A 26,656-nucleotide genomic window follows, 5' to 3' on the forward strand; every position below is an offset into this window, starting at 1 on the left:
ATGGGCCTGGTGGGGTTCTGGTGAGAGTTCTGTGTAGCTCAGTCAAAAATAATAGGAAAACTATTTCATATGCATTAGTACTCATTTGGAAATATTGACAAGGTTTAGGAACCTGAACAACTTACCCACTCTTCCTCAACAAGGATTAAACTCTTGCATTCATGCCATGTGCCCCAATAAACATATATACATATAAGTAAAGATAAGTAGAAATAATTTGTAAATACATGATAAAAGAAAAAGAATATCTACATAGGTTATATTGTCATATGGCCATAAACATCATTAGTGTGTGAGAGAAATCAGAGAGACCAACTTGTTCCTCATCCTCGTCTCGAGGGCATATAGATAAACTAGCAAAGCATTCAGGCCTACAAGCTAAAACATTGTGAGACTGAAAGACTTAGAAACTGCTAACGGTTGGATTTTATCAAGATACTTTAAGACTGGATGCCAAATGGGGAAGAATTTATCCTTGGACTTTATGAATCACATCAAGTCACTCAGACGCAAAGGTTTGCAATTTCCAATGTAGCTATTACAGGGAAACTATTTTATTGGGCTTTTATGGACATGCTGGATGGATGTCAGGTATTGTTGCCATGTAATTCAACCGTTTTGACTGTCAGCCAGTTATTTAATTTGTGATTGTGTGGACATTTATTTTCATTTTGCCACAGTGGTCATTATGCTTTTCACTTTTTACTGTTCAGCACCATGCTGGGCCATCAGTTACTGGCTACAACATCTTTTTCCAGCTTCACTGGTTTTTATGGAGATTTTATCTTCAATTGGAATATACATTTTTTAAAGTGTTATTACTTGTTGTTCATCTTACATTTGTGTTGTTAATCACTGCACATTTACATTACTTTTATTGACCCACATGGATTTATAGTACCAACTCTTTATATTATCTCTGTTGGCTAGACTATCACTTCACTTCACTGCTGAGAGGATCAGATACTGCATGCATGGACAAAGAACATCTGTGGGTGTCCTGGAGTGTCTGGCACTGTTTTTTTTTTATCAATGGATTCTTTGGGCCCTATGGGTTGTGGGGTGGGATCTTTATGGATTGGGACGACCTCTCACAGATGCCATCAAACCAGATTGGCATTTGGAGGCAAGTTTTTCCAGGGCCCACTGCCATCCTGCTACAATATGGGAGCGCTGTTGCCATAAGGCACATATTAGCGTGACCGAATAGAACATAAATGTATTGAGTTGAAGATTGTTAAACTCTATAAATGTATGTTAACAAACCCTGAACTTAATACATTTATGTTGAGAAAACATCATTTTATTTAGCCAATCTAACACGTGCCCTAATTATTTGTTCGATGTATGTAGATGTGTGTGACGGGTCTGCAAAAATGTTTCGTTAGGTGTTAAAGCAACTTCCATGTTCTTGTTTTTTTTATGATAACCCCATAAAAAAACATGATAGCCAGACATTTTTGACAGGACGTACAATTTCCACTTGGTGGCAGTACCCACAACCAAAACTCCAACCAGACAGCCCGATGACTGAGGAAGAAGAGCGGCGCACACAATGCACTGCTTGGCTGACAAGGGTTGTGTCTCCCTCATTTTCACGATTAATTTCCAATTCAGTGGAAACTTATGAGGGGGCAGCAGTGGAGCAGTTCTGATCCTATCTGTTCACATTTGCTCTCTGGATTCGGTGAAATTTAGAAACTGCTGACCGGAAACGACGGCTAATGGTCCAACTTCTTCTAAACATTGGATTACACAAGCTGCATGAAGGAGCTGCCCAGCCCGACGGGGGCTCGGTCGACACCCTGGAAATCGACTCCGAGGCTTTAAAATTTGGGCCTTGAATTTTTTATTTTTTTGTGGAACAGGAACAACTAAATGAGACCTTTATGTGATGACGCGAAGTTGTATTATTCTCTGGCTGATTCGCATTTCTAAAATATATTATGTCTTCTTCCTGCTTCCTTTACAATTTGAGGGATTTCTGCGTGTGGCTTAGCTAGCTAACAGCTGGATTTGCTAAAGCTAGCTAGCCACAGTGCTAACGTTACGTCTTTCTTTTGATGTGATGCGAATTCAACCATCATCATCATCGGCCATCAACATTTCGACAGGAGGAAATTTCGTACTCTTTTCTGCGGGGTATTGGCTATTTTATCAATCTGCTACATTGTCGTTAGTCTTTCTGGATATCTTATAAGAATATCGTCATACTTTTAGGCCGCTGTCAGAATAAAATGTAATATATTGCGTTAGCCTTGTACATGCTATCCGAATGAGCTAATTGGCTGAAGTCAACACTGACCTAACGTCAACTAGTAGTAGCCTTACTACTTAAAATAAGCTAGACAGCTCTTTTTATTGCCTGGGTTAGGTGTAATCTATTGTAGCTGTCATCATTAACACGATGAAGTTCACATTAATATGAAAATACACCACGGACACCGCTGTGTTAATGTCAGATAAATAGGTTATTGGCCTTGCTAACTAGCTAACCGTATCGTTTTGCTAATATATTTGTCAGCGTTTGCAGAAATAAGAAAATCCTAGTATGTTTTGAGGAATGCCAACACTGGCGTGATTTTTTTTTGTGTGTTCCACAAATAGGCACTTTAGCCTGCTCTGTTACACACCAAGACTTGTCTTTTTTGTTTACATGTTACTAACTTCTGTGGATATCGGTTCTTGCTAACTAGCTGATATTAGCTTTCAAGTAGATACTATCAGTTATGCCCTGACATCTGTTTTATTTTGGATGTTTAAAATTCCCTTGTGGATTTAAGTTCGTGTTCAGATTAATTGAAATGACACTCAAATTTCGCCGAAAGAAAGGCACCGATGCCAATAGACTGTTGTCAGAGGACGGTAAATAATAGCCACTGGTTCCATTAACGCCATTTTAACAGGGGCTCCCTGTGAGGGGCTGTGTGGTGGTGTTTTTTCCTTTGCGGTTCGGTGCTTTCTACCGGACCGGGACTTGAATAAAGTGCCTTTGGTCCCATTGGAATTATAAAGGGAGGTGGCGTCTGATTATGGAGGGCCCGAGTCGAAGCAATGAAAGACGGAGTCGACGATCCCGTTCACAGCGCGACAGGGAGCGGCGGAGGAGAGTGGACCTGGCCGAGGAGCGGGCCACATCCCTGTCCTCAGGCTCCGATCGAGAGGCTTGTGGCACAAACAGTGTTCTGGGTCCCGGTGGGAGAGAATGCCGGCCTGGTTTTGGGAGACACAGGCCTCCACGTCGTAGGAAAAGGGAGTCTGTGTCCTGCGAGGAAGACATCATTGATGGCTTCGCTATTGCGAGCTTTATCAGCTTGGAAGCACTGGAGGTAAATGTCTCGATTTGGCATTTTTACACACACCACGAGCTAACATTAATCACACTGAACACGGTGATTGATCACCTTGTGATGTGGTGTGACAGGCAGACAGGGGGACACTTCTCTCCTTATTTATTTGAGGCGATCAGCTGTTAAGAGCAGTCAGTCCCAAAGATGACTGTTATGGCCTTTGCCCTCTTTATCACGTCAAATTATACCTTGTTTTCCCCAGCGGAAGGTGTGAAAGGCTGCAGAGAAAACAATCCACTGATGCGAATCTCAAGACATCCCTGTGATGGGTTAAATTATTCATGCTCTATTTCTGGGAAGTGTTGATGAGCTCCTTAATGGCTTTTTAGGAAATCAAAGAAGGAGAGTTACTGTGCATTACTCTTTGACTGATCTCTTTACATAATCTTACAAGTATTAGGACTCTCTCCATGATATTTTTGTTTAATAACTCAGGTCAGTCGTCTATCCCTCATACCAGGACAGGAAATTAAAGAGCGACATGAGCTCCCACTGTGCATTAAAAGCTTTCGCATATCGTAATTACCAATTCATTATGTATGTAATTACTTAAGGCTAATGTGTGCTACAACCTACAGTGTGGTGGTATGAAAAATAAGTAAATCTGCATTAAAGGTTAATCTACAGGTTAGGTTGTAATGCTGCCCATTCACAGGAATGGAAACTCAACCCGACCCACTAATCTCCTGGGCAACGAGATTTTACAGTCAAATGAATTGGTGTCTCTCACGATCGCCGATTGGTTGCTCTCCAAGACCAGACCAGCTGAAATTTACTGCTGTGTACAGTTTGGTAAAGTTCCCTGTAAATGTCCTACCTGAATTTATTAGCAGTACTAACTCACAGCTGTTATTTAGCAAAAATCCAGGACAAATGGTCCATCCATTGCACTGACTAAGCTATTTCCCTACAGCTTTGAAACACCCAATGGGGCAAGCATTCAAGCGAGAATATGACAATATGTAACGTTTTTACATTTCTTTACTTTAAATCCATTATCTTTTCCTTTGGAAATGGAGTTAAAGTTATAGATAAATTTAACTTGATACAACACGGTGCCACATTGTAACTGTTTGGGGTTTGAAGGATTTTCCCTTTGTAAATCATTGCTTTTTTTAAAAAGATTTTTTGGCTTGTAAAGCCAAGCAGCATCTGCTCACAAACTCATCACCGAAGGCTTGCATCTGTCAGCACGGCAGCTCAATAAAATGTGGTTGTCCTTCTTTTAATTTATATATTTTTAAACATTTTGTGTTGTAACTTTGGGGTGCTTTGAGAGCTAATACTCTCTAGTACTTCACCAGAAAAAGATTAAAAAGGAAATTATGTGGTGCTGCAAAGACACCTTTTTGCTTTTTGTAATATAATTTCTAGCTTTCCATGGGTGGGAACATAGATGGTCATGAGTATGGAAACCTCTGTGCTTATTTTGCGTTTGTGTTAGAGACCTTGATTAAAGGCTTGAGTAGTTTTTTATTTTATAAATGTATATTTCTGCTAAATTTAGTTTTTATAATAAAACTGAATAAATACAACGCTGCAGCAAAACAATCAGAATGTTTACATAATGTTAGAAAAAGCTAATTGGGTTAGTTTGACTAAAAGTGGTCTTTTGAAATATATCTAAACATGTTGTATGAACTTATTTATCACAAGCAAAATGTATTTGTTCTGTAAGTGTAAAAAGCTCAGCACTACCGAGCTGTAAGGGGGCATATTTCCGCTTATCGTAGCTGCGTCGGACTTTGGTCAATAGATCGATTCCACTCCTGTTCTTGTATACGTGGATAAAGACAGTAGACCAGTTAAATGAGTCTAAACTGTAGTTAAACTTAACATGATGCATGTAAACGCTTTCACAAAAACGGCTAAAGTGATGGCTTAGCTCACAGTCGGTCTGTGGAGACATTTACCAACATTCGACATGAACGTACCTGTGGCCTCCGACATACACGTTCATGGCATTTGCAGACGTTTAAAATGCTTGTTGTCACTTCTCATCAGATGGACTGTTCTCTGAAGCCCAGTCAGCGCACTGATATGCTGGGAAGGAGGATCAAGGGGAAACGAGGGCCAGAGGAGAACGGTGGAGGGCCGCTGTCTGAGCCGGAGGAAGGAGCCCCACACAGCTACTCCAGCAGCTGCTGGAACAAGAATAAGAATAAGAGGAGGAAGCTTGAGGTGAAGCCATAAACTATGACTCTGCTGGGCTTTAATATTTTGGCTGATTTTACAGTCCGGTTTGATGTTGAGATAATTCTTAATCAAACAGCTATGTTTACAGTTGTGTGGCGGTAATGACTTTTACATCCTGCTGTTCACAGCAAGAAAAACTGGTTCACACACTTATGCTACTTGGTTTAGGGTGAATCATCACAACCAAGCAAGACATTTCCTTTTTTTTAAGTGGAATCCCAGTAAATGATCAGATAACCACATTTATTCTTTTTCTTTCTAGGGGTCCCATTTGGAGACTGGCTACATTGTAAGTTTCTCTTCTCATGTTGTATTTAAGTGAGTTTATATACATGTGCATTTCCTCATAGATATTAATATAATTGTTTTTTTCCCCTCTGTCTTCTGTCAGTGTGACACTGAGAGTGATGCTGGAGACAAGGTGCGCACCGTTTGCTTTTTAAACTAATGTTACTGATCAGATTAAAGACATTTCAAGTTGACTTTCTGCAAGCTAAAACATAATTGTAATGAATTGTTTGTATTCCTTTGTAGGCCTCTGACAATGAGATGGATCCGGTGTTCACAGTCAGCACTAGAAAAGGTTTGAGACTTTATTTGCTTCTTCACATTCATGAGGATATCCTGAAACGTCTGTCACATGGCCACCATGAGGTTATATTTAGATCTTAACCAAAATTTGGGTAAAAGGCCACGGCTGTTTTCTTTGTTGTATTGTGAAATTTGTATTCAAAGAGACATTATTTAAACTGAAGAATCCAAACCAGCTCTTAAAATGAGAGAATTCGGAGGCAATAAGCATATGCAGTGAAGTTTAAAAATGGAACAGAAGTTTAAATGTTTGGAGTTACAGATGAATGGGATTTTGTTTGTGGTGACTTGTGGCCACTTCCTGTTTTTTATCTTATACATTAGTATGTGATTCCACGCATGCCGCAATTTAATCCGAGTCTAATGCCAGCACGGTGCATTAATGCACGGTACAAAGAAAAATGGCAAATTTGCTGTGTTTGTAGAGGAAAATGGATCAAATGAATGAACGTAAAAGCCGTAAAGAGGTTTTGTGAATGTGTTACTTGCATAACGGCTGTTCCTACTTCTGGAGAATACATTCTGACAAGATAATACGTGTTAGTGAAGCGACTTTCTATACACGCACTCAAATTTTTCATGTATAGGTGACCTGTTTGTTTGTGTCTTCCTCCTTAAAGTTTTAATTCTGGTCAGCTGTCAGCTGTCTGTCACAGAAGCAACTTTCTGATGTCACCACACAGCCTCTATCATTAGCCTCATACCATATAAAATATATGAAAGATTCAGAATCCCCATTTTCTAGAGATTGAAAAGTTTGCAACTGGATGGAAACGCTGCTTGCAAATGACTCTTTTTGTTCTCCTGACACGTGCATACGATCATTGTCATTTAAGAAGGTTCAACGCTGACCCTCATGCGCTTGGCCAGATGATGAAATTTACTCCAAAGCTCCATTGTGGATGCAGAAAGCATGAACTGGCTTTATGTACTGTGTCTGTGTTTCTGTGCCATGAGCAGTTCTTACAGGCCTATCCAGTTTTTTAGGGGCTAAATAGTTTAATTTTTGTGAAAACTGAGTCCTTTCAATCTTTTTTTTTTGCAGCTTACCCAGGTTCAGGGACTGTTTGGTGATTAAATAATGATATTATTAGGAGCTTATGTTTTACAAAACCTGGAGGATTATAAACGAGATGCTGTGTGGAACTCGTACAGGATATTTTCATGTGGAGGTGGAACAAAAAACAGACTACCGTATTTTCCGGACAATAAGTTGCATCAGCCAAAAAATGTGTCATGAAGAGGAAAAAAACATATAATTCGCACTTATTTAGAGATTTAGAAAATCCAAGACCAAGAACGGACCTCGTCCATGTTGATGATATGATCCGGCGACACGTTGTGTTCAGCTACCTGCTTTTCAATGAACTCACGGAAACTGTCGACCTCGGCTTGGAAGTCTGCTGGCAGTTTCTGACACATAAAAATATTTTGATATATTAGTCGAAGGACCAGCCAAACTATGAAAAATAAAAAGTGCCCAAAAAAATCGGTACCCAGCTTGCTTTAACTTAAATATTCTGATAAGCATTTTAAAATAGTCAAAACTGGCAAAGTCTGCTTAGTAAAGTAATGTTCATCACCCACAGGGTCTATGTTGCATTAGTCAAAGTTTATTTTTATGGTGCATTTCAAATATCCTCAGTTGAACAAATTTGTGCCAGTTTAAATATCATCAAGAGTCTCTAAGTCAGCAATAAAACGGAATCAAAAAATAAAACTGGAGTAAAACTAGTTGAAATAGAATAAAACTGTGCTTGTTTGATAAAAAAACAAACAAGATATCCTGCTCTACCAGCACAGCGAGCCAGCGAAAAGAAATGCGTTTTCAGGGTGTTTAAAATGATCAATGGTCTGGGCTGCTTATATGTGAAAAGGTAGGCTGCTCCACGGATTATCAGCCACTACCAAAAAGGCATTACAGTTTTTTTTAGCCTCGATCTTTGAACGTTCAAGAATAATTGGTTTGTAGACCTTCGTACTCTGACTGGAGTTTGAAGTTGTAGAAGTTCAGAGGGAGGCGTCATACCATTGAGACTCTTAAAGATAAGTAATAAGATCTTAAACCGCATCCTGAAATAGACTGGAAGTCAGTGTAGGGATGCCAGTACAGATGAGGGTTGATCATGCACAGTTTAAAGGCTCAGCCGGAAAAAAAGGTAGCCCGCAACTGGGTGACAGAAACAGTCTAAACGCCCAGCGGTGCTGTAGGATTGTTCAAATATGATCAATTCTGTGTAATATCTGCTGACCAATGCTCCTTTTCATTTCCAGTTGTGGATCCTGCCCCTTCAAACATGAGCACCACCATGAATAAAAGTTGCCCGTCTCTACCGGCCCATTTGGACGGGGCCTCGTGGTTAATGGTGACCCCACGGGTATCTGGCCTGGAGCGAAGTCAGGAGAAAAGCTTGGAGCCGCACTTCCCAGACTCTGTTTCTTCTTCTACCTCTTCCGCCCCCTTCTCTTGCCTCCCCTCCCACGCCGAGGTCACAGCCACAGGAGCGGTCCCCCGGCCCAGCCCAGTCAACGGCAACAGCAACCACCGCAACAACAGCCCACCACTCTCCAAACCCAAGTCCTTCCTCTCTTTGCCTGGACAATCCCACTCCATCTACAAAACCAGCAACAGGTCGGTTTCTTGCGAATAGATTAAGCAGTTTGTGTCGCGCCGGCTTCATAACTCTGTTCTGTAAATGGTGGATGTTCATGTTTTATGCTTTGGATCTTGTTCTTCTCAGGAGCAGCACCCCGGTCAAACCTTCATCTGCTTCATCTGTTGCGTCTTCCTTATCCTCTATGCGCCCACCAACTCCTTCCACTAGTGTGTCTCTGCCATACAGTCGGGGCTCAGGATCCTCAGGACCCCACCGACCACCTTCCCGAGCCGGCGCCGGGGCCTTGTTCACATCCTCACCTGGTCTGCCTCCTCCTCCACCTCTACTACAAGGTGCTGCCCACTCAGCGACAGCAGCTAGATTGATCAGAAATGTTACTTTTCACTGCAGCTAGAATCAGTTGGGCTGTTTCGCTTGTTAATGGGAACATGATGACTAATATGTTACCAAAAAACCCCAAACTCAGACTTCCTCTGGTGTCTGGGTTTGTCTAGAGCGTTGAGGAAGTAGTATGATAAGCGACATCTTGTTCTTTCGGCACAGAAAGTATTGCATTCTCTGTGTAAAGCAGAAACTGCACATGCTTCTTGTACTTTGAGTATATATATGAGCCGATTTAAAAACAATCAGAATTGTATTTTTCTTATGCGTGTAATGTTTCATCTTCTGGCATGTGGTGTGATTTAGTTAATTTTCATTGACAATCTGTTCAGTAGATTTAATGTCTGTAAAATCTACTGAACAGATTGCTTGTACACACACACACTCCTGTTGACTGCTGCCTCCAGACCTAAACTCTCACTTCTATTCACCAGAGCGCGAGGGCAGACGCAGCGTCCCTGAAAATAACGCAACAGCTGCAGGCCGCTCCACTCCTGGTGGTCCATCGGCATCGGGCTCTGCATCGGGCTCTTCAGGCCGCTCCTCTCAGAACCAGACAAGCATCCAGCCGCTGGCCTTCCAGTTCCATCAGCACAACCACCAGCACCAGCACACGCACACGCACCAACACTTCACGCCCTTCCTACACCCCACAGCTACTGCACCGCCTCTGGTGAGACACTCGGCGGTTGTGCTGAACATCTGTGTTGCACTGGACATAACGGTGGGGCTGGAATGCTGACCATACTCAGTTTATTATTTAAGTTGTAACCCACTCAATGCTTCTGTCTTTCAGTTCGATAAGTACCCAGGCAAAATGGAGGGGCTGTACCGACATCCTGTAAGTGTTCTGGATAATGTTCCCGACAAAACAAAAAGTCTTCAAACAGAAGATGGTTAAATCTAAACTGGTGTCTTAATTGACTCTTTAGCTCTTGGATGATCACTAAGCTGTGTGTCTTTCTGTGTCAGTTCTTCCCACAATACCCACCACCCTCAGTGCCGAGCATTCAGCCTGTGATTCCTCCCACCGGGCCTTTCAGCTCTTTACAAGGAGCATTTCAGCCAAAGGTGAGGAAAAACTCTGTCAGTTTCTACGAGGTATTTCACGTTACCCTACATTATCCTTATTTGTTTTGTCAAAGTGAAAAGGTGAAAGATGCTTTATGGCAGTGAAGGAGTGCTGATAATGTCAGTGTTCTTTACTTGTAGGCCTGTAGATCAGTAGGTTGTGGCTCATGTGTTGTGCTGTGTGTGACAGCCTCTTGTCCCTCAGGGAACGGGTCCTGATATAACGGCACGACTTGGGGTTGTGCCTCACCACCTGCCCAAAGACCCCAGGGTAAGCAGAATATACTTGACTGGACATATGCCATCCTAAAGTTTGTCTTTAAATATACTAAAATGCATTGCTAGTGTAGGCTAAGATGTGCTGCAACACGGGCCTCGTCAGTGCAGTAAAGAGTGCAAAACTATGGCTTCTTAAAGAGTGAGTTATGTTGAATAAAAGTGGTTTTGCAATTCTGTTCTCTTATAGCTAACTGATCCATTTGGGACATCGTTGAAAATCAGTAATGTAAGCAAAAACAGATGTTTTGAATCCCTTGGCTCCTTTAAGCCCTTCAGCCTGTTATTACTGTCTCACTGCTTCACTCACTCTTTGCACTAATCTCACTTGTAATCTTGACTGCTACTGGTCTATCTTCTGCCCTTGCACACCCAGTTAGATATTTGGGACCCAGAAATTGCTCTATGTACAATGTATGTGGTTGTTCTTTTCCTGTGTTTCTACTTGTGTGTTTTCTACTCTGTGTGTATACCCAAAACCATACTGGGTCATAGCGAGTAACCGCATCTCCAGCTGCAAAACGCCAACCTTGTATAGAGGCCAGACAAGATATTTCTGAACTACAGGAAGAACATCTGACTCTGTGTGCAAAGGCTTTAAAATTGAACATGCAATATTTATGGAATAGCATAGTAAACCCATCTGATTTGTGTGCTCTGCAGAAACCGGGAAAATGGTGTGCTATGCATGTTTATGTGGCCTGGATGATTCTAAGTCATCAGAAGAAAGTAAAGGTCAGTGTTATCAACATTTTTATTGCCATACTTGGAGAATAAACTGATGATTTTATGACCCTTTTGTACGCCACACTAACTGTTCTACACATTTTTCAGCTGATGCAGGCTGATCCTCACAAGTTGGACTTTCGTAGTGACCTCCTGGCCCGTTTTCCTGGTGGAGCTGGTGGACTGGGCCAACTGGGGCCCATGGGAGGACCCATGCCTCCCACTCATGACTTGACCAGGCCTCCCAGTCTGTTCTCAGCCACAGGTGCATGGAAAAAGAATAGAAATCGTGCTGTTTATGTGCTACAGTTTTACATTTCTTCCCTCATATTTGGCTTTTTTGCCAGTGATCATAGAAGCTCGACAGCTGTTGTAGCAGTGCTTTTGAGTCGGTGTGTTAGGTGTGATGCTTTCTTGCTTAAGCCTTTTTGCCCCTCTTTCCCTCAGGAGCAGTCAATCCATCCTCAGCGCCTTTTATGTCTCAGTCAGCGCCACACTCCTCTTTCCTTCCACCAACTGCACATTTGGGTAAGTGTAATATTTCTATATTTCAAATGGACCTCAAGCAAAAGAATTAAGCAAAGTCTCCGTTTACGTTGATAATAATTCTGTGAAAGTTTGCATCCACACAGTATTTCTGATGTTTATATTGTTTTATAGATCCATATGGCCGATCCCCTCCCTTTACTCCACTGGGAGCCCTTGGTTCTGGTGCCTTTGGAGGGCTTGGCAGTCCAAATCTGGGTCAGTTTTACAGTAACAACACTCCTGAAACAAGGCTTAAAGGATCGGTTTGGATTTTTAAAATCTCTCTTGATAGAGTCCGTAGTTGCCATATGTATGTTGAGCATAAGTGGGAGAGAAACCACACGGTGTTACAACATTGAAAATGGCTGCCTTGGTGTGGGGGCGCGATCCAGAGCAGTTGGAGTCATTGATTCACGCTTATCAAACGCCTAAACACTGCACAGCAGTTCACAATGCAAGGTTTTTTTTCTCAGCACTCCTTTCGGTTAATCTGCAGCTAATCCTCGGAACACGGCAGTTTCATGTCTGAACAAGCGTCGTAGTCGAACCTTGTAATTTATCCTTAATCACCAGTCTGAACTGGGTGTAGCTGCGTTTTTGGATGACACACTATGATATGATGTTATGTATTTATCAGTAAGTCCCATATGCCCTTTGTATTGATCAGTGTATGAAACACTGAAGAATTGGCAAAAATATTTCCAGGAACTGTGTGTGCAGGACGTTACAGTAGCTTCTGAGATGAGTTTCAGTGTCTTTGTCTGGTTTCTCTGCGTTGTCGCCCCCACCTAAGCTGTCCTGCTTTAAATTGTGAGCCTTACTGGCCACCGTAATCATTCCTCACCTGTACACTCGCCATGAAGAGATTCTCAAGAGATGTGCAAAAATCTGCTGCTAATTTTCAGATGAAACCATAAAATAAGTCTAATATGGTCAAACCAAATGGACAACTCTCCCCTGGAGGATGTGTTAAACTTGATTTTATGTGTTTGTGTACAAGCTGCTCTGCAGCCTGCACACGGGACCTGAGTTGTTGTTTGCATTTCTATTTGAGTGCTGGTGGTAGCGGTGTTGTTTGTGTGCAGCTCTTCAGACAATGAAAAACAGAGCAGTGGTGACCGGACCGGACTTCATTTCCTTGAGCACAAGCAATGCTCAAGTTAGAGTAAACAATAGAGGGGTAGCTGTTACTTTTACTGAATGGAGCATAGTCTACGGGGATCTGAGTCGCTGCAGTTGTCAGCAAAATTATTCAACTACTACTGCAGTGGGGAGTGAGTCATTTTGTTGGTTGACTGTATGGAAATGAGAGAAGGCACAAGGCTACGGTGGCAGAATGCTAGCAGTAGTCTGTGTCCACTCTGGGGTACAGGGTATTGGTGTGGTGGGTTATATGAGTATAGTGTTGCCTGTGTACATGTGCCTTACCCACAGCACAGAGCAGAAGTAGAAATCAAGCACTGTTTATGCATCAATAAACTTTGACGAAACCGTTGGAATGTGTCTAAACTCCTGACAAGAAGTACAAAGTAAGGAAACACGCAGATGGAAATTTGCTGTAATTTTGGAGGATTCTTTTATCCTTTTGGCTAACACAGACTTTTTTTTACTTCAGCTGAATATTTTACTTTATCAAACTTGGCAACTGATGGCATGGCGCACTGAATTGTGGGAAATCATCGGAGCATTATCAGAAATGTCAACCTATCAAAAGAGGAATGGATACATGATCTAAACGCCTTATCTTCACTAACATTTCTTGATATATTTAACTTCTTCTTTTGTGTAAGTGCCTAAACATTTGTGTGAATGGATATTCCAACTAAAGACAATAAAAAAATAATAAAAAAAGATGCTTTAAGTTGGTGTATGGGTGGCACCCCACACCCACCAACCAAAGGGACTCCCTGCAGTGTGACGTCTCGCTGCCTGGCTCAGTTGTGAGGGATCAGTTGATGGTCAGTGTGGACTGGAGGAACGATTAAACTCAACATATATGTGGCATTGTGAGCATTGCATTAAGGCAGACTTAAAAAATCACAACCGATCCTTTAAGCCATGCTGTCATGGAAGAACTGTCTCTTTAAGGGCTAATGCGGGATGGTGTGGGTTCTTACTGATGTGAAGAAAACCAACTTTTTGGTTGTTTGGTCAAATGAAAGAAAAGAAAAATTGGGCAAAACAAAACCACTGTTCTCATGGACATAGTTCATGAACCTGACCCCTGTTAAACAGACACATCTGCTCTGCTAATGAGAAATGAGAGTGAGATTGTTGCGGCTCGTTATCAGACAGAGCAGACGAAACACCATGACCGAAATTTCCTACTTAGCAAAACAGGGTTTTACAGACGATATCGCTTTTGTAAAAAGTTATAAAATAGCATCACGTCTTAATGATATGAGGCCTTGGAATTTAAGGTGAAGGTTAGATTCATGAACCTGGTTGAGGGATATATACTAAATTTTTCTTGCTTGTACTCGCATTTGAGAGCTTTTCAGCTGATGTGGTGAAGTTGGAAAGAGTCATCTGTTCGTAGAATTGAAAACAGGAACTGAAAGGTGGTATCTCTGAAAGAAACTGATAAACCATGGCCATTCTGATGAGTTTTCTAATCGTAGCCCATGAGCTTCCCCTGGAGTTAGTGTGGGAAACTGAGGTCTGGTTCTGATCATTTTAGTCATAGGTGCATATTAAAGCTCTAACAAAGCCCCTGTTATTTCCCTCCTTTTGACTTTACTGCTGATAGTGCAGCTTTTTGAGGGATTATTGAAGGAATTTAAACATATTTTGTTTAGTATAGATGGCTAAAACTAGAATCACACACACTTAACGACGTTCATGTTCAGAAACCAGCTCTTTTTTCCCCCAAACTACAAGTTAACAGTATACAGAGGACTTTGTGTGTCTGTTCAGTATGAGCACCGTTTGCTGGCCGGTTGAGTTCGGTGCAAGCAGAGAAAGTGCAGATTCTTGCTGCTGAACGCTGGATTGAAATGTGTAGTTTGAGTTTACTGATTGTACAAGATAAGACTGTAAAGTCTTATCTTGTTATCGGTGTGTAATTGATTGAAAACATTGTGTGCAGTGCCAAAAATAAACTGGGTGAGAACTTTTGCTGCAGAATTTTTATGCCAGCGGTGCAACTCATCATTTGGGATCCCAGTAACAAAAATTTTCAAATACTTTGTGTAATTGACCAGATTGCATCTCACACAAGATTAAAAAACACAACAAACCAGTTAGTGTGGTGATTTTTGTGTTCCCCGCATCATGTCTTAACTTTGCCCACTGCTTTTGTTCCCTCTTAATGTTTTTCTCTCCTGTCTCATAGCACAGCTGCAGCTCAGCTGTCACTTTCAAAGAGACATATTTTCAGTGGCTGTGCTGGACTTTTTCATTGATATACGAGTGCAAGGTTGTATGCATTAATTCCAGTAGCCACAAAGACTGGACAGAGTCCAAGTACAAGTCCACGATGAAAGCATGGATTAAATTGGGGAAAACGAGTGTGATCTGTTGGGAAGTTGTCCCGTTGTTTAGTTGTGTTTGATCAACTAGACTAAGCTGGGAGTAAACCTAGTCAATTATAGGGTTGCAAGTTTGATATTTTTTTCTTTTTTTAGCAAGGACAAACTTATTTTCATGAAAGATATTCCTTATACTTGCTTTAGAAGATTATACTCAAGCAATACAAGCCTTCTCTGAGCTGAAATTAGACTTAGACTTTTGATTATCATGCTTACTAGGATCATATTAGATGCTAACAACAAAACTATGTGAAGCATGTGTTGATGAAGTATTAAATGTTTAAGCTAAAGATGAAATTACCTCTACGCTGCAACTGCTTCACTACTTTTTGTCCTAACTGAAATGTCTTGTCCGTCTGCAGCTGGCTCTGTGTTTGGCCCTAAAGACCCACCAGCCGGTGTGGTTGGGGGCTTGCCCCCCTCCAACCATCATGATGCGTGGAACCGTCTACACGGTGGCCCCTCTGGGTTCCCCGCAGGCCCCAGCTGGGCTAAAGGAGCAGACAAGAGGGACGAGAGGGACCGAGGGAAAGATGAAAGAGAAAGGAGAGACATGCCCCACATCAAAGATGAGAAGGACAGGTATGGCACTCAGCTGATTTAAAAACCGGCTTTTTAGATTTAAAGGAACTGATTTTTGGTGACATGTCACAAAAAAAATGACATTTTATTACAGTAAATTATGTAATGTAAATGTCAATATAGTAAATGACGTTTTTATTTCACACAAAAATGTTTATAAAAATAAAAAAAATCACACAATCTCCATATGATAATATTTAAATGTAAAAGTGCTATGACTGGTCTCAGTTGCCACTATTGTTGGGGCTCAATCTTTTGCTTTGCTTTTGCTTTGCAGAGACAATATGCTGTATGGCCGACCACCTGTGAGAATGTCTCCAGTTGCCCCTTCCTTCAAGGCCCGCAGTAGCACCCCTGTCTCCCACATAAATGGCCACAGCAGTGCACTGGGGGGCAACTGTGGACCTATTGAGGACCTGACACGCAGCTTAAATAGAGACCGAGAGCGAGACAGAGAGCGAGACAGAGATGGGGACAAGAGGTCAATGCCGACATTGTCCTCAAGGGGGCCTTCCCTTGGCTCTTCATCTCTTGTAGCAGACAGGGACAGACCACGGTCTTCATCATCTTCTGTGCTTAATACTCCTCCACCCTCCAACCGCTCAGCCCCATCTCCTTTGGACCTTTACCCCCGCTCGCAAGCCCAGGCGGCACACAGCCTCCACAACGACCCCTCACACTCCCAAAGAGACAATAACCTCCCTGCTTCCTCTGCTGCTTCGTCCGCTGTTGCCTCTTTGTCTCAGGCTAAGAAGTCGGACCGCACCTCAACACCCGTTTCCAAACCTCCACTGCTTCTCCCGCCAGTTAAAGTCAAAGAGGAGCGGAAGGAGGAGCCGGAGCACATCCCCATCACCCTTCCTCCTCCAGCACCTAACAGCTATGACCGCCCCAACAGCCATCCACACCATCACAGCTCTGGTACCCCTTCCTCTTCGTCTTTATCACTGACTCCCACTCCCGGTGTTCAACTCCCACCGCCGAATCCAAACCCTCCTTCCCACCAACACCTTTCCCTGCTTGAACGCTCAAGAGCGATTGAAGCGTACCTGGGGAGTACAGCAGGTGCTGCAGGGCTGGTAGTGGGTCCAGGAGGAGAGCGTTTTTCCCATGGTCCTCCACAAGGACCGCACCAAGGGCCACATAGCTTCACATGGGACCCCTGGAGGGAGCTGGCAGCTCAGCAGCAACATCACCATCGTAGGGAGGCTTTGGCACTTCGATCAGACCCACACCTCGCCCTGCGAACTGATCCACACCTGGCTCGGCTGCTCCAACAACAGCGCATTATAGAGGCAGAGAGAGCTGCAGCTGTAGCTGCGGCGGCGGCAGCCCCTCAACAGCCTCCAACTTCTACCTCTTCTTCCTCTGCTGTTCGCCCAGAGTTCGGCCTCATGGCCCATCACTTTGACCGCCCTCAGCAGCTCGGACCCCCAGGCGGAGGGTTGATCGATGAGGAGCAGCGAGCCCAGATCTTGAGGGAAGACTTTGAGCGGGCTCGCTACTTTGGGATGCACCCACACCTCCCGCATGGCTCTCACCTCTCAAGCCCCTCTCATGCTGCTACTGCCGCTCATCTGGAGCAGCTCCACCCTGGCCTTCTCCCCCACCATTTCTCTTCAGGAGCCTCTGCTTCCCAGCACCACGCAGGCTACTTCTCTCGTTTAGGTCATATGAACCCACACCACATGCCCAATGGCATCCTTGCAAAGACCACTGCAGGCTTGGTGGGAGCTCTGTCAGTGGGGGCGCCGCCTCCACTCATTCCGTCCATAACCAGCCGGTCGTCCACACCCCCCCGCGGTTCAAGACTTGGAGGGCCAGGTGAACTGGCATTGTACAGCTCCCACAAAGATGGAGAGTCCAGATAGTACAGGGACAACACTGGAGGAGACTAAGGGAAATGTCAGGATCACTGTGCTGCTCTCAACCTGCCCCCTTTTTTTTCCTCTTGCAGACTTCTAAACCCTGCCTTCTGAGTTACACAACCAAACCAGCTCCAGTCCCCACACAAATAAAAGAAAAGACAACAAAAAAAGAAAAAAAGAAGATCGATTAAATGAATAAATAAAGAGTAACTTTGACTGGCTGGAGGTGATGGTAGGGAAGAAAATGCAAGACTCGGAATATGCCCAATGGTTCTATCAGTGCAATTTAAAGGTACATGGTTTCTGTGCATCCTCTGTATCGTTTATTTTATACTGGCTGTTGGTTATCGCAGTGCTCAGTTTTGAAAGCTGAGCTGTAAGAAGAGGCAGAGGACAGATGTTTCATCTTATCAGGTGAATTTCGATCCATGCTTTTGAGCAAGCCTTTTTTCGGGTGGACTGGTAATAACTTCCAGAGGGACGTACATATTGAGGAAGTGTCCAGGTTTCATCCTCAGCTTGGTTTAACATGTGGGATATTTTAACTCTCTCCTTAATATAAATCAGGTAATGTGGACGAGGGTTCTAGAAATACAGTGGTCAAGTGGTGCTTTCTCCTCTGTTTTTGTCTGTCATTGCAAACAGATTACTTCTGTGACCATTTAAGATCAGTAAGCATCGTACCTCAGTTTCCTGCTTTACCCAAAAATTTAACTCTAGACCCTCAACTTCACTGATTTATGAGATTCAACCTCGTTTGGCTCGTTTTTGTTTTCCAAGGATGAATGGTGAACTGTGCTACACTGTGTGAGTGCACACAGTATTTTAGAGCTTCCTGTTACTGTTTCCCAGCCTACTCTTGACTATTTGAGCAGGACCAGATTATAGTAGTCTAGAGAAGTTGCCTTTGTAATTATTATTCTTAACATTAATTATCTTCTATAATAATAAATATATTCACTGTTATGTTATTTGTCATTGTTTCGGGTATCAACCAGCACTCTCTCCCCAGGTAGTAAAGTCTCAAATAATGCAAGACAAAGCAGAAGGCTTGCTTCACAGAAAACTTCAAATGCTTGTGAACATCAAGCCGTATCCATTGCAACCTCCGGCCTCTTCAAGGAACTGATCTACGACTATTAAGCTGAGAGGGAGGTTTGCCTGTGTGTCTCTGGTTGTGTGCTATCTGTCAGGACTATGGGAACCTTGTACATTAAACTGTCGAGTTGTTTCATCAACAAAAGTAAGTTATATACATGGATAAGTGGGACATCTGCTGAAGAACCGAAAAAAAAAATAAAAAAAAATATGTAAGGACGTGTCAAAAGGCAACTAGACAGTGGGTATCCTGAGAGGGAAAAGACTGGGTCGATTATTTTAATATGACCATTTTATACCTTTCAAACCCTCCCCTAGAGACCACAAAGAATAATTATTAAATGAATTGTTGTTTACTCTGTTGTGTGGGTCTTTTGTTCTCAAGCTTTAACAATTTGGAGCCAGAATTACAATTACTTTTATTATAAGTAAATATTAAATTAAAGTAAATCACTCATTATTACAGTTATTCCATACACTTGTTTGTTCTATCTGATAATGGTATTAAAAAGCTTTCTTCTTTTTTGGCTAAAATACTTAGTTTACAGCTCTGTTGTACAGTTTACATACACTCAGTCTGACAGATCAAGGATTTAATATTTCTTTCACTGTTTCTAGATATATATATTAAAGCAACCTGAAAGGGAAGTTATTCTACTAAACCTTTTTCTTAGAAAATATACCAAAATCCCTCACTTATTTCCCCTATTCTCTAAACTCCTACAAATGAACATGCCTCAGATTCAATGTAATGTGTGTTTATGTCAAGTAGCATAATCGACATCTCAGTGGATAGAACAATTAAAATTTAATAAAAACTATACACATGTATTAACAAGAATAACAACGACTAGTAAAAATAACGATTGCTACTTTGAACTGTTACGTTCAGGATACTATATGTATTTTGTCGTTGCGATTTAAAAAAAAAAAAGCCAAAAATACGATTGAATTGCTATATATTGTCAGGTAAACGAGTGCTAGTAAAAATAAGATATTTATTTTGCTACTTAACTCACCAACATCGGCAAAAAACGTGCAAGCTATTAGAAATATTCGCATTTCAAGAGGCGCGCTTGACGATATCTCGCGAGATTTCAGTGTGTTCTGTACTTTGTCAGCAGCGGTTCTCCACCATTTCGCTGCGTAAAGTCTCCTCCCCGCGACCGCTACATTCTGCGCCGAAACCCAGTCTCTCCCGGTCCGTATTTTAACTTCTTCCCACAGACCTAGTGATACCTCGTTGGGTACCGGGAGACAGTTTGGATCACTGGCATCACGGATTGAGTACGATTTTACGCGGATGACGACTCCTTCAACGAGAATTTAGTAAAAGAAAATCGGTCGGAAATTTCAGGTAGGTGGGAACTTAAGATGGCGGCCTTGAAAGGGAGGGGGGCAAGGAGGAAGTAATGGGGGGACTTCAGGGGGGCTCAGACTGACGAAAGGGCACAATCAGACTGCGACTGAGTTGATCGCATATTTTGTGTGGACTTTGTTTACGACGTGCTGATGGTACACTGAACAAAGCCAGGACATCATATTACTGAGCATTAAAACAAACGAAGCATAGTGTAGCAATGCTTAAATAAATAAATGACAGTCAAACTGTAATTTCCGTAACGTCGCTTCGAAAGAACCGGTCGTTAGACGGTGTGGATCCCCCTGAGTCCCCCATATAATCGTTGCAAAATGTATATGAAACTTTATAATATTATTTTTTTGCTATTGTGTGTGTTTACATGCAAATAAACTGTTTTAGGTATCAAAACGGAATAATTTGAACTAACTATTTTTTTTTAAAGAGATTTGACCCCGCGCTATGACGTCACTAGCGATTGTCCCCCTCTGTAGTGCATGCAGAAGCGGGTTTTAATACGACTTTTTAGATGTTTTTTGTCTCACTGTGTTGTAACTTATCAAATGTGTCGGCCTAAACGGGCTGCTTTGAAGCTAGAGCATTACATAACAGCGGGAGGGATGGGGCGCCTGCGCATCAAATGAACGCACCCTACTAACTCTTCTAGCTGGCTAGTTAGCAGCAGGCTTTCCCTTTCCTTTCGTGCCACACAACCAGTGTTATTGTAGAGGCTAACGTTAGCTAGCTAACCACACTAGTCAAACCGGCAACGTTAGGCGTTGACCTTTTAACTGTTTTATGATGGAAACTGTTCCCGGCGTGTTGTATGATAATCACTCTCAGACGGACATGAAAAGTCGATTTATGTTCCACATGATGTGCGCAACCGGTGCACACGCGTCCCCTGAATAAAGAACGGCTACATCAAGGTAGAAAATGATCTTTAAGTCCATGTGGCGACAACGACCCACAATGAAAAACATTTACGTGAACATAGATTGAATGACTCGAGGCCCGACGCGCGCTTGATCACCGGCTTTTAGCCTGAGAGCGCGTGCTGCAGAATTCCTAACATCTTCCTGTTGGCGACTGCAGCAAATGCAAGTTGTAGCTGCTGGTTTAGAGCTACTCCACTGAGTATATATGTCTTTTTTGTTATTACTGCTGCAAGATTTACCTCCTCAAACAGCAACATACACTAGCTTTAGCAGATCTAGCATAGCTGTGTTACTGCTTCTCTCATGACACGATATGCTACTCATCATGATATTTTTATTTATTTACTGAATGTCTAAAAAAGCTGATTGAGCTTAAGCCCTTATGGTCACAGCGTGGCGAGACTTTTAGATTGCTTTTTAAACGTAAGATATAGTAGCAAAGTTACCATCCGTTTCTCTTTTTCACATCCTCAGAATATGTGGAAGGGATCCTAATTCTTCATCCTGGAAGTAGAAAGCACGGAAGATCTGTGTCTCACACCACAGACAGGTAAGAAGTTGCTGCTTTGCATGCACATCCCATCAGATCCAACTGTATATAATGATACGAATTTGATTTAAAACGTACAATACTGACTGGTACCACCAAGAGAATAGAATGTAAGATTCTTCTTAGCATGTACAAAGTCTCTAATGACCAATCTCCGTACCGCCTTAAAGATCTAATCGTTCCATATCAACCTACAAGAGCCCGAAGCTCCCAGGGTGCCGACTTGTTTGTTTTTCACAGATTTTCCCAGACCTGAATGGGAACCGGCTCCCTGTTCAGATGCAGGGTTCAAACTCCTTTTCTGCTTTTAAGACTAAGCTAAAAATGTAGCTCTTTGAAAGAGCTTCTGCTTAATTCATTATGTTTCAATTGGACTAATACTCTTATTACTGTTTAACTGTTTTTGAGAAGTCTTTTTATTTATTCAGTATGTGTCTCTTTGTTCAGTAAAGCACTTTGGGTTGCATTTCAACTGGTTGAAAAAGCTCTGCATAAATAAAGCTGAGTTTAGTTTTTAAGAAAGGAACAGATTGTGGACCTTTCACACAAACTCATGAAAATGTCTGTAGAATCAGGTCTGGATATTGTCTCCAGTTGTCCATGCATACGTGCAATAAACGGATTTTCTCATCGGTGGAAATACTCCAGAGTTGTGCAGGGTATAGAAGACAGGATGTGACCTTTTAAAAATACATGGCAGAAACTGCCATATTTAATTGGAGCACATTGAGGTTGGTGTATTTGCAGTGACTCTTTTTGTACTGATGATATAAACTGTGTTTTAATATATCCAAAATATCAACAAGAGCGTAAAGCAATAAACTAGTAAGCAGAAAAGAGTGTGAAGCATCAAAAATCACCCTGTTATTCTCTGAACAACGGGTCCGATCCTTTTTTTTTCCCTATTGCCCATGCGTGAGCTAAAACTGAGTAACAAGGAAGGAGTGTATCTCTTAAATGGAGGGGAAAATGCTTGTTGGCAGGAGGAGGCGTCACCTTAAAACACTCGTGTAGAAACCTTCAAAAACTCTTGGAATTAAATGAATTCAGCAGTCAGTGACTTTCTTTATCAAGTTAGGTCTACCCTTTTATCTGGCATCCAAACAACCCTGTGGCGTATACAGCGCTTTTAAAGCCTAATCTAAGCGCAGACTCTGTCTAATCAACATGGAGCTGCCGTCTAAAGCAGGCCCAGTTACTGGTATATTCACACCATGAGGTCAATCAAACACCATCCAGACTTGATGATAGGAAGCTGAACTGGACTTTGTATGGAGTTTTGGACAGTTTCAGTACTCACACACAGCCTCTGATCAGTTCAGTGCTGCAGTACATGTGGAAAGTGGGTCTTATGAGTCAGACGGCTGGTAGGCGAGGAGAATACAGTGTCCTGCATTTATATTTTAAAAACAAAAACAGCACATTGACTGCTTACCTTACCAGTTTGTGCTGAGTCATATTTGCTTGTCCCTGTTGGTTCTTTTTCTTTACCACCTAATTTACATAGTCCAGACACTTTGTTAACCTCCTGTATCACCTCCAGGTGCAGTGTGTAGCCGGAGCAGCACAGAGGAAGGAACTTCTGGGGAGGAGGCGGTGCGGCAGCACGCCTCTCCGGCTGTGGATGTGCTGGGTGGCAACCCCCAGGCTGCACAGAATGTGGCTGGGGAGTCATCTGGGCATGCCCCGCAGCCGGTCGCAGCTGCCCCCCGCCCAGTCCCTCCATTCACAGATCCGTCCACTGTGCCATTCCCGGACAGCAACGACCCAGCGTTCCCCGGCATGGAGAGCGCCCCTTCAACCAGCTTGCCTGAGACTCTCCAGAGCAGCGGCATTGAGGACATCATCCCACAAGAAGCGTTTGCTGAGGAGAGCATTGCTGGAGTTGCAAGACCATTGCCAACATCCCTTTCTGAGGACCGTAGTCCCTCTGCTGAGATGCAAAGGCTTCCAGTGCTCCCATGTCCTCCTCTCACCTCACAGATTAACAGCACAGTGCAAGAGCTTCATTACAGGTCACAAACTATTGAAGAGAAAAGCCACTCAAATAGTCAAACAAACCAGATTCTTCAGCCAGCTGGAGAAACTGAAGGACTTGTGGTTATTACAGGGACAAACGAGGAACAGTCCGTCACCTTGGAATATAAACCAGAGACTGGAACAAATGTGGAACTTGATGGAAAAGAGCACACTGGTGGAAATATTCTCCCACAACCCCCTTCTCAGATCTGTTTCACAGTCTCATCCTCCTCTGTCCCCCAATCAAGTGTTAGTTTTAAAGTTCAAGACACTACAGAACATAGGGTTCTGGAGCAGTCTGACCGGGACCTACTTGTCCATGCAAGAAAAGACAGCCATAAACCTCCATCAGCTGCTGCGGAGCCAGCAGATGGTCACCAGGACTCACAGTCTGCATTCCCACTTTTCTCAACTGACAATACAGAGATTAAAGAAACTGACACATCAAAAACACAACCTAAAGTTGTCTTGGAGATCTCAAATGATGCAAGAGAAATGCAAAAAGCTAACTCTCTGGAATCAGTTGAGACTCTCAGGCATGTTAAGACGCTTGTTGTCACTTCTCAGCCTCATTCAGCTGAAACGCTTGAGGCCTCTGAGGCTCCTGAAAACTCATTGTCCACCTGCAGCCACCTTAAATCAGAGCAGGTGGACGAAAACACGAGAGAAGATCAAACTGACACCACCACCTCTTCATCAGACTTCACAATGCTGCCAGAGTTCTCTTCCTCACAGGAGAACTCTTCAAAACCTGCGACAGGGTCCTCTATGTTTGACACAGGCCTAGCTGTCTCACTGCAGCCGGGGGAGGTTCATAAAGCAGAGATGTCTCATACCTCTGATCAAGTCCCTACAACAGAGACGTCGCTGATTGTGCACTCTGCCAATGCCCAAGGAATTGTGGTTGTCAGAGAGGAGGCTCATATCAGTGGAGACTGGTCTAACATGCACCTAAATCAGAGTTTCCTTCTACAACAAGAAGACGGCAGCGTCTGCGAAGCTGCCATTGTCAACGAACTCTCTTCTGGGGAACCAAAGCTTTATGAAGAAAGTGTTCAGGAAGGTATTGAGCTCGACTCGCAGCCTGTGGAAGTTTATGAATTTTGTGGCCTGGTGGAGGAGGTTGCTGAGGAAATGGTCTGTGCCAGTAGCAGCGCACAGATGTCTCACTCACCAGGATACGAAGTGAACTTATTCAATGCATTACTGGAAAACGCTGACGAGTACACCGTCAAAGAAGACCTCGAAGCATCTATTCACACAGTCAATGAAACTAACACCATCATATTTTCCCAGCAGGCCTTGCCGGTATCGAGCGATAACAGTCCCCATAATTTGACCATACAGAACACAACCGTAGCTTCAGTCGGACAGCATTTAGTTTTAGATTCTAACCAAGCTGTTGAAGTGGCACACTCAAGTGAGGTTTGTTTAGTTCAAGTAGCTGCAGTTACATCTGATTCATTCACTGTTCAACACGCAGACAACAGTGCACAAATCGAGACACATTATTCACAAGTCCGTGCAGCAGACTTGACAGAGGTGAGTGACTCTGCTGTAGTTCAAACTGTTTCCCCAAAACAGGAAGCAGAGGCAACAGCCGGTTCGTTATCTCTCTTATCCCCACTGGTTGCCGTTACTGGTGCAGATATGGGGATGCAATCGTCCGTTGCTGTGTCAGTGCACGTTACCTGTGTAGAAAGCCAGCCCTCCCTAAATCAGACCCCACAATTCACTGTTGTAAGTGCCACAAAGCCTGAGGTGTGTGTTTCTTCTTATGAAGAAACCGAAGAAACTCCTGTTGTTTTGACCCCACAGAGAATTCAAAATGTTGTTGTGCCCACAAAAACAGAACCAGATGCAATCTGCACCACTCATTCCTCTGGTGTTATAAATCCAAAGCTGCTTCTCCTTAAACCAGGAGAAATTCCTCTCCTGAAGCACCCACCCTCCCTTTTGGTGCAGGTGTCCAAGCAACAGAAAGAGGACAGCAAGTTGGCCAATACCCACAGTTCTTGGTCTGACAAAGCGTCTGAGGAGTGCCTTCCCCGAACTGTCTCGGCAGCAGACCCCATATCGCCGTCTGTGGCTCTTGGCAGCCAGAAAGCTCAGACCCAGAGCTCTGTCAGTAAGACATCGGCAGCAGCTCCTGTCAAAGTGCAGCTGCCAGCTTTGAGTGGCGTCGTCTCTCTTCAGCTTGATCGGAAGGAATCTGTCATCCCCACAGCTTCTACAAGCAAATCAGAGGCCTTAACTTTTCCCAAAACAGCAACAAACAAAGCAGCTCCTGCTTCTCAAAATGTTGCAGCACCCGCTGACGCCACCACGCCTGCGGCTCGCCGCGCTCTCGACATGCTCGCAGCATCGGAGGAAATGGATCCCATCAGCCACCCCGACTACGGGGAAGAAGAAAGTGAGGACATGGAGCACGAAGAAGCAGCAGGTGAAACCGAGGTCCAAGAGGCCGCCCCAGGACAAGGGAGCAGTAACGAGGAAGACAGTGAGGATGACACAGACGCAGACAAAAGCGAGATGACCACTCCCAGCTCATCACACAAGGTACTTTAATTAAAGATCATTTTATTACGTTTACTTAATCAAAGACTGGAATTGATGCAGAATGGGGCAGATGGATTTTATGAGGATTTGCAGTGTTGTATCAGAAATAAAAGAACCTCCCAGCAAAGTATTGAGCCTCGTGATATTAAAAAGTTTGTCCTTGAATGCCAAAGTAAGGCAGTTGTGTCAGACCGCACTAAATTAGGGCAGAGCTCTAGTGAAAACAGTGTCTTAAATGTAAAATCTGCTCCATGGCATGATGATAAATTCTGTTTATTGGGTATTCATTTGAGCATCTTACTGTTTTGGCAGCGCTGATTCACTTTATCTGCATCTAAATCCACTCTAGATTGAAATAGCTTTTTAGGTTCAGCTTTTCGTTTCTTAGCTGACTGCAGCAGAGCATTTTTTAGAT

The 26,656-nt window shown here is 43.1% G+C and overlaps 2 protein-coding genes across 6 annotated transcripts in view; both read left to right on the top strand.

The window, feature by feature from the left end:
- Positions 1 to 1,531: 1,531 nt before the first annotated feature.
- fbrs (fibrosin) lies at positions 1,532 to 19,171 on the top strand. Of its 4 annotated transcripts, none has more exons than XM_072374130.1 (18): positions 1,532 to 3,329; positions 5,355 to 5,531; positions 5,809 to 5,835; positions 5,938 to 5,967; positions 6,081 to 6,129; positions 8,412 to 8,769; positions 8,879 to 9,087; positions 9,571 to 9,809; positions 9,933 to 9,977; positions 10,109 to 10,207; positions 10,398 to 10,478; positions 10,674 to 10,712; positions 11,147 to 11,218; positions 11,318 to 11,474; positions 11,657 to 11,737; positions 11,870 to 11,953; positions 15,630 to 15,849; positions 16,127 to 19,171. In XM_072374130.1, the coding sequence occupies exons 1-18, from the start codon at positions 3,033 to 3,035 to the stop codon at positions 17,718 to 17,720; spliced, it is 3,858 nt and encodes a 1,285-aa protein (XP_072230231.1). In that variant the 5' UTR covers positions 1,532 to 3,032; the 3' UTR covers positions 17,721 to 19,171. The 4 variants fall into 4 exon arrangements, with proteins under 4 accessions (XP_072230231.1, XP_072230233.1, XP_072230232.1 ...); XM_072374132.1 differs by having other exon boundaries at positions 10,413 to 10,478; XM_072374131.1 differs by having other exon boundaries at positions 8,885 to 9,087.
- Positions 19,172 to 19,934: 763 nt separating this feature from the next.
- The window catches only part of srcap (Snf2-related CREBBP activator protein), a 32,672-nt gene continuing 25,950 nt past the window's right edge, over positions 19,935 to 26,656 (top strand). The window contains exons 1-3 of one of the 2 annotated variants that reach the window (XM_072374128.1): positions 19,935 to 20,172; positions 21,588 to 21,663; positions 23,207 to 26,241. In XM_072374128.1, the coding sequence (XP_072230229.1) occupies positions 23,446 to 26,241 (2,796 nt within the window). In that variant the 5' untranslated portion in view covers positions 19,935 to 20,172; positions 21,588 to 21,663; positions 23,207 to 23,445. Of the gene's footprint in view, positions 20,173 to 20,669; positions 21,105 to 21,587; positions 21,664 to 23,206; positions 26,242 to 26,656 lie in introns of those variants that run through there. The other variant, XM_072374129.1, reaches the window with a different exon arrangement.

This window comes from Leuresthes tenuis, unplaced genomic scaffold, assembly GCF_036924035.1.
Source record: "Leuresthes tenuis unplaced genomic scaffold, fLeuTen1.0.hap1 SCAF_20, whole genome shotgun sequence".
Taxonomy (NCBI): Eukaryota; Metazoa; Chordata; class Actinopteri; order Atheriniformes; family Atherinopsidae; genus Leuresthes; species Leuresthes tenuis.

Coding starts and splice junctions, on each gene's coding strand:
- fbrs (XM_072374130.1), top strand. CDS start 3,033: ATGGAGGGCCCGAGTCGAAGCAATGAAAGACGGAGTCGACGATCCCGT. Junction 8,770..8,878: donor ATCTACAAAACCAGCAACAG/GTCGGTTTCTTG, acceptor TGTTCTTCTCAG/GAGCAGCACCCCGGTCAAAC. Junction 15,850..16,126: donor ATCAAAGATGAGAAGGACAG/GTATGGCACTCA, acceptor TTTGCTTTGCAG/AGACAATATGCTGTATGGCC.